Here is a 12,565-nt window from a genome sequence, read left to right on the forward strand (position 1 = left end):
TGTGTGTTTGTTTGTTTTTTCTTAGCATGCTGGTGCTCCTTACCTTGGCATCAGTGTTCAGCAGCTCAAAGAGAGCCATGACCAGAGCATCCACAGGAATATGACTCTCCTTGTATTCCTCTAGGTAATAATTCATGGTGGATCTCTCTTGTTCATTGAGCAGGTGGCGAGCACGTTCTTCTAACATGACCCACGTCTGATTCACCATACTGCTAAGTGTCACCTGAGAGCCAGCTAACCCTCGGTAAAATACAGGCTGAAAAACAGGAAAGGCATGCAGCATAGATGTTACTACCAGAGGGCACATAGCCAGTGGAAAGAAAATTGCGACAAAGACAAATCAAGAAAGTTTGTGAACCCACCACAACCTTACACACTAGGTCAAGCAGAATTCCATAGAAGAATATTCTATGGCAGCTAACCCTGAGATACGGCATCTCCTTCTAATGAATTCTTAGAACATCAAAATTGTCAGTGTATATTTCCGGAAAGCTGCAGACCCTCCATATCCACCTTCCATGTAGAAAGTCAGATTTGGAGGGGCTGGCTGCATTTAGAATGTTCTAGTAGTCTGAGTCAAGCAGTAGCTCAGGAACAACCTGTGAAAGCACAGATCACATGATCTTCCTCTCATTAGGCAGAATAGCTGCCTAGGGTCTTGTCTGTACTGTTTTACTTACACTTTCCATTAGGTATTCACGGTGAATCAATAAAGTTCTGTTTTCAAGAGATGCCTTAAGCAATGAACATTTTTGGACTCCCAGGAGGAAAGGCAAAATGGCATTTCTTTCATGAAAACGTGCGCAACACAGAACACTGATCAACATTTGTTTTCCAGTATAGTTTGGGCCACATGTCTCAAGTGTCACTAATTTTAATCTGGTTGTATATTATTAGTTTTAAATGTTATTTTATTGGCTGAACATGACTACTACACAAAATAAAAAATATATAACTATTTCCATTGCACAGCAATGCCAAATCAGTATATAAATCATATCCATTAGAAGAGGTGCAGCTAGGTGGGGCACCAGGGGAGCAGCCACTCCCCCACATGGACTTTGGATGGTGCCAGTGCCTATTTTTCAGGTGGTCCATCACAGCTACGCAGTGTGCACATGCACCTTTTGGCTCCCTCTGGCGTCACAACCTGGCTCCGCTTCTGTCCATTAGATGCTACCATCATGAATATTGCTCTTCTCTTTTTCTCTCACTCCCTTCTTCCTCTTTACTGATCATGTATTTTTTGTGGAATCAAGAGAGAAAAAAAACCCCAAGAAGATTTTGATCAAGTGGGCTCTTGTGATCTTTTTGGTGGAGGGGCTGTGGCAAAGCATTCCATATGTTTATATTTTGTCTTGATATATCACCGTTCTTTTAGAAAAGCAAAGCAGTTTACAAAGTAAACAAGAAAATTCTGAAACAGAACTCTATCTTACAAACAGGACAGGTCAGAAAATGAAAAATAGAAAAGTGGGATAAGGTAACTGGGGGAAAGGGACCAGACAGCTTTGTAGCTGGTAAATCCCACCTCATCCCAAACAGTCATACACCCTGGTCTTCAAAGCTCTCGAAATTTATGAATAGATGACTCCAGTTGTAGCATTAGTGGAACTGAGTTCCAGAGGTAGTCTCCAAAAAGAAAAAGGCACTGTATCTCATAACGTTTAGTCAAGTAGAAGCAACTGGAGGGATAAACAGTCTGTAATCATACGTGGAATGAAGAAAGTGGGGGGAATTATAGGGAGTAAGAAAGGAAGCAAGATAAGAAGGACAACCTGTGGAGGTAGTGCATACAAATTCATCTCATACATATTCATTAAGGATATCCTGAAATCCTGATTGGTTTGCGACCCTCAAGAACTGCAGTCTGACATCCTTGCCTAGGCAGAAGTTATATCCCATGCTCTCTGTACAAGATTAGAAGGCTCAGGGCTAGCATTTGCACAGCATAAAAAGAATAAGGGGTGTCCGCCCTCTAAAATGTGAAAGGCAAGCAAAAAGGAAGAACAAACCTCACATAACTGTGAGCAAACAGACAAAAGAGTGAGGTGGATCCGAGGAGGAAAACAAACAATCTTTATTGGAAACAGCTAAGAGATGACCCGACACGGCTGTGTTTCGGCCCAAAGGCCTGCCTCAGGGGTCTGATGAATCTCTGATGTTATAGCAGAAATGCTTAACAACAAGAGTATAATCAAAGTCCTGGATGTAAAATCCTTATGATATCCACAATTTTACGAAAGTGCCGAGTTGCAGTGGCCGTCCAACTGACAAAAGTCAGTGATGCGAATACTGCATAAGAAGATTAGAAGGCTCAGGGCTACTAGCATTTGCACAGCAAAGAATAAGGGGGTGTCACCCCTCTAAAGTGTTCCATTTATTGACTGTCACTGCAAATGAGTTCCATCAGCACGCAGATTTTGAGGCAACGTGAGTTTGCATGTTCCTTTTTTTTTTTTACACATACTTTTTTCTAGAGAATGTAGTGCTAGTGAAAGATGCTGGACTATAAACTGAAATTCTGGTACACTGATACAACCTCAACAGTGGCAGTGCAAACTTCCTTCCGCACAGTCCTGCCAACATACTTCAAACCTGCTTGGGAAAGTCCACATCTAGGAGGAAAGATGATAACTAACCCTTGTCTACTGGGAATTGAACTGACCCAACCAACTCAGTTCACAATGTAGGTCATGTTAACAACTTTCACTTGGTCATGAATTTTTCTTGCTCTTGTCCTGAACTGGATTTGAACCAGGAACTCAGAGATGAAAGGAGCACAGTACCAATCTTCCAAGCCATCCTATTATTTTCTCTCCTTTCTCTCAAAAATGTATCCAGGATGCAAAATGCCCACAGATAGGGAACAGCTGTATTCCATGTGTAGCAACTCTTGGGAAGATTGAAGGTTCAGTTTCTCTGTTGATGTTAGCTAGAATCGATTAGCTTTCACCTGTTATTCATGCAGATCTTAGTCTGACCTTGACCGCCTTTTCAATCCAGTCAAATCAGGGAATTGATCCCACATTAACTGCTAATGAATTTGCCCATCAGAAACATATTTTTCTCTTATTGAACAAATAAATTTATATTTTTTACAGTTTTTTTTAATGCTAAGTTTATCTCCTTATATTGACAGGCAAAGTATGCGGCCTGCCATAAGGCACACTAGGATTAGGGATGAGATGTGAAATACCTAATAGAGATACCTGCAGGTAAAAAGCAAGTGTCAAGACTACTACTACTACTACTTAGCATTTCTATAGCGCTGCCAGGGTTACGCAGCGCTGTACAAGTTTAAACATGGGGAAGGACAGTCCCTGCTCAAAAGAGCTTACAATCTAAAGACTACAGAAAACAAGAGCATATAGCCCTGACTGTGTGCTGCGGCGGCTAAGAAAGCAAATAGAATGTTAGGTATTATAAGAAAGGAATGGAAATAAAAAATGAGAACATTATAATGCCTTTGTATCGCTCCATGGTGCGACTGCACCTCGAATGTTGTGTTCAATTTTGGTCACCACCTCTCAAAAAAGATATACTGGAATTAGAAAAGGTACAGAGAAGGATGACAAAAATGATAAAGGGGATGGGACGACTTCCTTATGAGGATAGGCTAAAGAGGCTAGGGCTCTTTAGCTTGGAGAAAAGACAGCTGAGAAGAAATATGATAGAGGTCTATAAAATAATGAGTGGAGTGGAACGGGTAGACATGAATCGATTGTTTACTCTTTCCAAAAATACTAGGACTAGGGAGCACACAATGAAGCTACAAAGTAGTAAATTTAAAATGATTTGGAGAAAATATTTCTTCACTCAATGTGTAATTAAACTCTAGAATTTGTTGCCAGAGAATGTAGTAAAAGTGGTTAGCTTAGCAGGGTTTAAAAAAAAAAAAAGGTTTGGATGGCTTCCTAAAGGAAAAGTCCATAGACCATTATTAAAATGGACTTGGGGAAAATCCACTGCTTATTTCTAGAATAAGCAGCATAAAATGTATTGTAATGTTTTGGAATCTCGCCAGGTACCTGTGACCTGGATTGGCTACTGTTGGAAACAGGATGCTGGGCTTGACGGACCTTCGGTCTGTCCCAGTGTGACAATACTTATGTACTTATGAGCATGGCTTTCTATTTGTAACAGTTTATCAGTCCTGTTTCATCTCTAGAGGATGAATATGGCTTTTAATGGTTTTGTTTTGTGACACTGTTCCAGTTTGCAGTCCTGACCTCCCCCCCCCCCCCCCCCAACTTTCTTGGTTCCCCTTTCTCTCCTCCATTAACAGCACACTTCCATAAACAGCAACATGCGGCCACTTCCCAGGCAAACTCCCTAGAACTAGCTAGGTGGTGTCGGCACATGCGCAGTGTCTGGACAGACATCCTGCCTCTACTCCTTCAGGAGCTGGATGCATGCATGAGACAGACAAGCAGAAAGGGACCCTAGTGGTGCAAGGAGGGAGGGGGACAACCACAAACTGAGTAAAAGGCAAGCACAGAAGGGCAGGCTGGCTGGATTAAATGGTCCTCTCTCACCAACTTCCTTTACCTCCCACTAAGAAATCTCACAATCCTCTGCTTTAGCAGCGTTTTCATTAGCTTACTCACCACCGAGGTCAGACTGACAGGCCTGTAATTCTCAACCTCCTCCTTACTTCCACTCTTGTGGAAAGATATAAACAGGATGGAGTAGGTCCAAAGGACGGCTACAAAATTAGTAAGCAGTCTTGAACACAAAAAATATGGGGATAGGCTTATGAACCTCAACAAGTATACGCTGGAAGAGAGGAGGGAGAGAGGAGATATGATAGAAATGTTTAAATATCTTAAGGGCATTAATGTACAGGAAGTGAGCCTTTTTCAACTGAAGGAAAACTCTGGAGCGAGGGGGCATATGATGAAGTTAAGAGAAAATAGGCTTAGGAGTAATCTAAGAAAGTATTATTTCACAGAAATGTGGTAGAAGCGTGGAACGGCCTCCCACTGGAGGTTGTAGAGTTGAGAACTGTGTCAAAATTTAAGAAGGTCATGGGATAAGCATGTGGGATCGCTTAGGAAAAGGAAGAGTTAGGGGTTACAGAGGATGGGCAGACTGGATGTACCATTTGGCCTTTATCTGCCGTCATGTTTCTACTAAGCCATCTCTCTCCCCTTCAAACTGTTCAAAATTCTGCTGCAAGACTTATATTCTGCCAGTGTTGCTATGCTCATATTAGCCCTCTCCTCAAGTCACTTCATTGGCTCCCTATCTGTTTATGCATACAGTTCAAACTCCTCTTATTGACTTACAAGTGCATTCACTCTGCAGCTCCTCAGTACCTCTCCACTCTTATCTCTCCTTACACTCCTCCATGGGAACTCAGTTCATTAGGTAAATCTCTCTTATCTGTACCCTTCCACTGCTAACTCCAGACTCTGTTCCTTTATCTTGCTGCACCATATGCCTGGAATAGACTTCCTGAGCCAGTAGATTGAAAATTCTGCAGGAAAAAAAACATTGCTTGGAATCACTATGGATTGAAATTCCATGTGTAAAGGGGAAAAGGATAGTGATAGGAGTGTACTACCGTCCGCCTAGCCAAGATGAACAGACGGATGCAGAAATGTTAAAGGAAATTAGGGACGCAAACAAACTGGGCAACACAATAATAATGAGTGATTTCAATTACCCCAATATTGACTGGGTAAATGTAACATCAGGGCACACTAGGGAGGTAAAATTCCTTGACGAAATCAAGGACAGTCTTATGGAGCAGCTGGTAGAGGAGCCAACAACAGAAAAAGAAATTCTAGACCTAGTCCTTAGTGGAGCACATGATCTGGTGCGGGAGGTAATGGTGCTGGGGCTGCTTGATAACAGTGATCATAATATGATTGAATTTGATATTAGCTTTGAAGTAAGTATACATAGAGGGGCATAATCGAACGAAAACGTCTATCTCCATGGGCATTTATCTCCAAGAACGGGTCCGTGAAGGGGCAGACCGAACCGTATTTTCGAAAAAAAAGACGTCCATGTTTTATTCGACAATTTGTGAGCTGGGCGTTTTTCTTATTCAGCGATAATGGAAAATGAAAGCACCCAGCTCAAAAACGAATAAATCCAAGGCATTTGTTCATGGGAGGGGCCAGGATTCGTAGTGCACTGGTCCCCCTCACATGCCAGGACACCAACCAGGCACCCTAGGGGGCACTTTTACAAAAACAAAAAAAAGGTAAAGAGCTCCCAGGTGCATAGCACCCTTCCCTTGTGTGTTGAGCCCCCCAAATCCCCCTCAAAACCCACTGCCCACAAGTCTACACCATTATTATAGCCCTAAGGGGTGAAGGGGGGCACCTACATGTGGGTACAGTGGGTTTGGGGGGGTTGGACGACTAATAAGCATTAAGCAGCACAATTGTAACAGGTAGGGGGGGATGGGCCTGGGTCCACCTGCCTGAAGTCCACTGCACCCCCTAATAACTGCTCCAGTGACCTGCATACTGCTGCCAGGGAGGTGGGTATGACATTTGAGGGTGAAAATAAAAAGTTGTGAAACGGCATATTTTGTGGTGGGAGGGGGTTTGTGACCACTGGGGGAGTCAGGGGAGGTCATCCCCGATTCCCTCCAGTGGTCATCTGGTCATTTAGGGCACTTTTTGGGGCCTTATTCGTGGAAAAACAGGGTCCAGGAAAAGTGCCCTAAATTCTCGCTAAAAACGCATATTTTTCTTCCATTATCGGCGAAAGGCGCCCATCTCTGATCGCCCAATAACCACGCCCCAGTTCCGCCTTCACCACGCCTTCGACACGCCCCCATCAACTTTGTCCGCATCCGCGACGGAGTGCAGTTGAAAACATCCAAATTCGGCTTTCGATTATACCGCTTTATTCGTTTTTGTGAGATAAACGTCTATCTCCTGATTTGGGTCGCAATATAGGCGTTTTTCTTTTTCAATTATAAGCTGGATAGGAAATCAAATACGTTAGCGTTTAACTTTAAAAAAGGAGGCTATGATAAATTAAGAAGAATGGTGAAAAAAAACTTAGAGGAGCGGCTACAAGGGTCAAAAATTTACATTAGGCGTGGATACTGTTCAAAAACACCATCCTGGAAGCCCAGCCCAAATATATTCCGCGTATTAAAAAAGGAGGAGTGAAGACCAAACAACAGCCAGCATGGTTAAAAAGTGAGGTGAAGGAAGCTATTAGAGCTATAAGAAAATCCTTCAGAAAATGGAAGAAGAAACCAACTGAAAGTAATAAGAAACAGCATAAGGAATGTCAAGCCAAATGCAAAGCGCTGATAAGGAAGGCTAAGAGGGGTTTTTTTTTTTCTGAATTGTAGGTAGTTTTCTGTAAGTTTCAGGTCTTTGGGTAGTGAGTTCCAAAGTTTTATGGCAATCCTATCTAGGTTTGTTTTTGTATTTTGCCTATGTATTGTAAACCATTTTGTTTTGCGTGCAAGAGAAGCGGTATAGCAAACTGGATAAACGATAAACCCCCTATTGATCTACTCTCTCAGTGATGATGAGGAGATTATCACTTTGACTCCTTGTGTCTCTGAGACCCAGTGGAAACAAGACATGCGTCGTACACTGACGTTTTTCAAGAACATGTAAACAAAAAAAAAAAGTTGACTGGATTCAATAAGAGAGTAATTCTATAACTAGGCACCCTCTGAGCACCTATCTCAAAAGGAATGTAGGTGCCTATCGTCCTTAATAGAATACTAGTGTAACCGCAAATATACATACCTATAAGTTAGGCATGAACAATTACACCTGACATACAGCAGGCATAAAGTGCTTAAGAGCATGAGATATGCGCATAACTTCAATATTCTGTAAGTTAGAAAGGCAATATGCTCGCATTTACACACCCCTTGTGCGCATAAATGTATAGAGTACTAGCATTTACATGCACATGTGTACACTGTCCCACAAAAGTGCCTAGACCCTATTCTGTATCGGCGAGCTTAAGAGACGAAAGGGGATTTACAAAGTTCCATAGGTTACTATGGAACTTTGTAAGTGAAATATGCCTTATAGTCAGTGCTTTTTTTGTGCCGGTACGCAACGGTACGGCGTACCGGCAACTTTTTCTCCTCCTGTCCTCCCCTCCCATGATATCCAGCGATTCTCCGCCTCTCCCCTGCCCTCCCATTGACGTGCAGCGATTCTCTGTCTCTCCCCTGCCCTCACCTCTCCCATATCCAGTGATTCTTTGTCTCCCAGCCGTCCTCCTTCACTGCCTGCCAGCCAGCGTCGGACTCAGAAGCAAACGGTGCAGGCAGCAATTGGCTGGCAGCATCGTAGCTTCCCTCTTTGAGTCCCGCCTATGCGTAAACAGGAAGTTGTAGGCGGGACTCGCAGAGGGAAGCTACGACACTGCCAGCCAATCGCTGCCTGCACCATTCGCTTCTGAGTCCGACGCTGGCTGGCAGGCAGTGAAGGAGGACGGCTGTAGGATGAAGAATCGCTGGATATGGGAGAGGTGAGGGTAGGGGAGAGAAGGAGAATCGCTGCACGTCGATGGGAGGGCAGGGGAGCGGTGGAGAATCGCTGGAAATCATGGGAGGGGAGGGCAGGGATGAGATAATTGCTGGACATCGATGGGATGGGAGGGAAGGGCAGGGGAGAGAGAATTGCTGGACATGGGATGGGAGGGAAGGGCAGGGAAGAGAGAATTGTTGGACATGGATGGGAGGGCAGGGGAGAGAGGAGGACAGGGAAGAGAGAATTGCTGGACATGGATGGGAGGGGAGGGCAGGGAAGAGAGAATTGCTGGACATCAATGGGATGGGAGGGAAGGGCAAGGGAGAGAGAATTGTTGGACATTGATGGGAGGGCAGGGATGAGATAATTGCTGGACATGGAGGGGAGAGAGGAGAATCGCTGGATGGGGAGGGGAGGACAGGGAAGAGAGAATTGCTGGACATGGAGGGGAGGGCAGGGAAGAGAGAACTGCTGGACATGGAGGGGAGAGAGGAGAATCGCTGGACGGGGAGGGGAGGACAGGGATGAGAGAATTGCTGGACATGGAGGGGAGAGAGGAGAATCGCTGGACAGGGAGGGGAGGACAGGGAAGAGAGAATTGCTGGACATGGATGAGAGGGGAGAGAGGAGAAATGCTAGAAATGGATGGAGAGGAGAGCAGGAGATAGAGGAGAATTGCTGGACATGGATGGATGGAGGAGTTGGCTAGGAGAGAGGAGAAATGCTGACTTGGATGGAGGAGAGGGGAGAGAGAATTATTGCTTTATATGGATACAGAGGAGGGAAAAGAGATGAGAAATGCTGGACATGGATGGAGGGGAGGAGAGAGGAGAAGTGCTGGACATGGATGGAGGGGAGAAAAGAAAAAAGAAGATGCACATGGATGGAGATGAGGGAAAGGGAAGAGGAGAAAAACTGCACATGGATGGAGAAAATAGGCAAAAGCTGGATCCATGTTATACCTCCTCCAGTCAATTCCATGGAGGAGGACCCAGCTTTTACTTATGGATGCAGGGCAACAAAAGAAGAAGAAAGGAGGAAAGTAAAGAAATAAATGGAAAGGAAGCCCTGGAAACGGAGTTAAGAGAACAGATAGAGAGCAGCAGAATCAGAGACTGGGACCAATATGGATAGAAAAACAGTCACCAGACAACAAAGGTAGAAAAAAAATCATTTTATTTTCATTTCAGTGTTTGGAATTTGTCTTATTTTGCACTGGGTATACTGGAGCTGTAACAGCTTACAGAAATTATTTATAATGAAAAAAATTCACATTATTTTTTCTCCTATACTAGTATAATATTTTCAATGATGTCTGTTTATATGCGCCATGGCTGGGATAAGGGGTGTGGCTATAATAGGGGCGGCACCATATGTGGTGACCCCGCCCATAATGAGTACCGGCACCTTTTTTCTACAAAAAAAAGCACTGCTTAGTGCATAGATGCAAGAGGGATGTTAACATGAACGGAGCATAAGTGGAATATGGGCAGATCTCCTACCTACGTGTGGCACTTACAAAACACTGGAAGTTATGTGTGTCCCTGCCATATTTACACCAGGAATATGGTTGATGTAACTGCAGGTGTATAAATGTTAGTCATGCCGATCCCAGGTTAAAACTAGTATTCTTTTTTTTTTTTTAAAGTATTAAATCAAAGAGTGAATATACCATACAAATTGCAATTCAATGACCAAATAAGCATATGAAGTACAAAAGAGCAATAAACAAAGCCAGCAGGTCATATAAAAGATGAAGAATCCATACAGTAGAAGTCACCCCCCCCCCCCCCCCGCTCTGTGCAACTCAAGACGTGGCAGGGCCATTGCTCTCCACCGACATATTATGTTCAAGGTAGTGGCTCCAAAGAGCACAATATTGACTCTTCCCCAGAGAGAAGGACAATCAGAACTGAGAAAAAAACAGATCAGCCATCTCTCTCATATAATTGTGTCAAGTAACTATGGAAGGGGCCACAGTATTGGTCCAAGACTATTAGGTGCATTTTTAAACCAATAAGGCAGCAAGTTACACAAATCTAGATTGCGCTTCAGAAAGGCCACCCCTACGAAGAGGGTTTTGCTACCCAGAAGCAGCACAGAGTAGGAACACTCAAACGAGCATTGTAGTGTAAGTTCAATGACTGAAAGGGACTGGGTCCAAAGACTGGATAGAGAGGGACATTCCACGAAGGAATGAAGAAAGGTGCCTGATGCAGCCCGACACTTAACACACAGATCATCACTTCAAATGGCCAGGGCCAGAGCCATTTTGGTTGCCTCAATGAGAAGAGGAGAGAAATTTGTTGTAAGGGCCCGGTAGTTGTTACCTTATGAAGAAACAAATTACTTTGTGCAAATGTAACATGATATGAGTTTAATTATCAGGATTATTGAAATATATGTAGCATAATTATTGATTATGCTGAATCAGATATACCAATATAAAAATACAACTTTAAAGACTAATTGAAACTGCAACAGGGAAACTGATCTGAACTTCAAGCCCCTCTTTCCCCTCCCTTTTCCTGGGAACTTCTGATAGCAGGGCTAGTCAATTACAAACACTTAACAGAGACAAAAGGTACTGGCTTCACAGAGATATAGCTTCCTTCTCCTCCCACCTAACAAGGACTGATAACAAAAGCATGACTAGGTGGATACTTGAAGGCTCATCAAGACTTCTGTAGAAATTAAACACAACTGCAGACAGAGGGTCTGGAAAAATGTAAATCCAGGTACTGAAGACTAATGACTCAGAGGAAAACCATAAACAAAACATTTGCCTGTCATCAGATGTATACCTGCCCCCTCCCATCAGCTATCAGACAAGAAGACGCCAGGACATCTGCAGAAAGGAAAGACTTATAATGTGATCATGTGAATAGACTACATTAACCATAATGCCTTGCAAATTATCCAGTGCAAACCAGGAAGCAAGTGCTGAGATTCATGTGATCATATCCTCCTGCAACTTGCAATGTATAAAAGACAGAAGCTGTTCCACACACGGAGCTCTTCTATCCTGCTGCCACTGCTACAGAGACTCTCCTTCCTCCTGCAATCACGTGCTTATCTCATGCTGCTCATGCTTTGTAACAAGGACTTGTAAGTAACATATAATAATTCATATTTAAACCTGCTACCTTACTTTAAGCACAGATTCTCTGTAAGAAAACAACTACCTCTTGCAATATTATTTACATGAAATAAACCTTTTCTGAAGCTAAATAGATGGTATTTTGTGTCCTGGGTACATGCCTTTAAATCTTGCAGCGCAGGATACTGCATTTCAACAGAGATAATATTTAATTCATTGCAATTGTGGATCGTGTTGCCTTAAAGGGCAACTGGTGGAGAATTATTCAATATATATCTTAAAACTTATAAATATTAGCTAGTGCTCTGGAGCAATATCCCCAAGTGTAAATTACTTCTTGTTACACAAAGACTAATGAGGTCGTCTGCCTGGAGTTGGCTATGGCTACATAACTAATAAGATGAACATTTTAAACCACAGTTCATTGTGAGATACGAATTTATATGGATTTTTTTAAAGAAAGGGTCTAAAGATGTTGGAATACTTTCTGGTGAACTTAAAGTGAGCCTATAAGAAAGACCTGTGGTGTGGGCTGGGACTATTGAAAGCAATAAATATAAATATATGTAAATCCATTAAATCATTTAAGCATTGAGGATTTTGTATGTTATAACCTTTCGGAGTAGATGTACTATCTGTGTATGAATTAGTGTTATTTTATAGTGTTTGTTTGTGGATGATATGAATGAGTATGTGTGATAGTGCTTGGGGAGGTTTTCAAACAACAGTGGAAAAGCAGTAATGATAAAGAAAAAGAGTTTAATAAAGATTGTTAATAAACTTTATAACGGTTGTCAGTAATTAGTATATATCTGATCAGAGACAAATTATATGCTATTGCATATAAAACAGAAACATTTTTATTTGACAAATGTATGGGTTTTTAAAAAATTCTTATTTTGTAGATTCTCATGTTGTTCCAAGTTTTCTTAATTTGTTAACCACCTTGAACTTCTCCCAGTCCCCGCAGGTGCCCCAAATAACA

The 12,565-nt window shown here is 42.7% G+C and overlaps 1 protein-coding gene across 1 annotated transcript in view; it reads right to left on the minus strand.

The window, feature by feature from the left end:
* WHRN (whirlin) overlaps window positions 1-12,565 on the minus strand; it is a 314,680-nt gene that overhangs the window by 32,972 nt on the left and 269,143 nt on the right. The window contains exon 6 of the mRNA XM_030206314.1: window positions 44-256. Coding sequence (XP_030062174.1) covers window positions 44-256 — 213 coding nt within the window. The remainder of the gene's footprint in view (window positions 1-43; window positions 257-12,565) is intronic.

This window comes from Microcaecilia unicolor, chromosome 6, assembly GCF_901765095.1.
Source record: "Microcaecilia unicolor chromosome 6, aMicUni1.1, whole genome shotgun sequence".
Taxonomy (NCBI): Eukaryota; Metazoa; Chordata; class Amphibia; order Gymnophiona; family Siphonopidae; genus Microcaecilia; species Microcaecilia unicolor.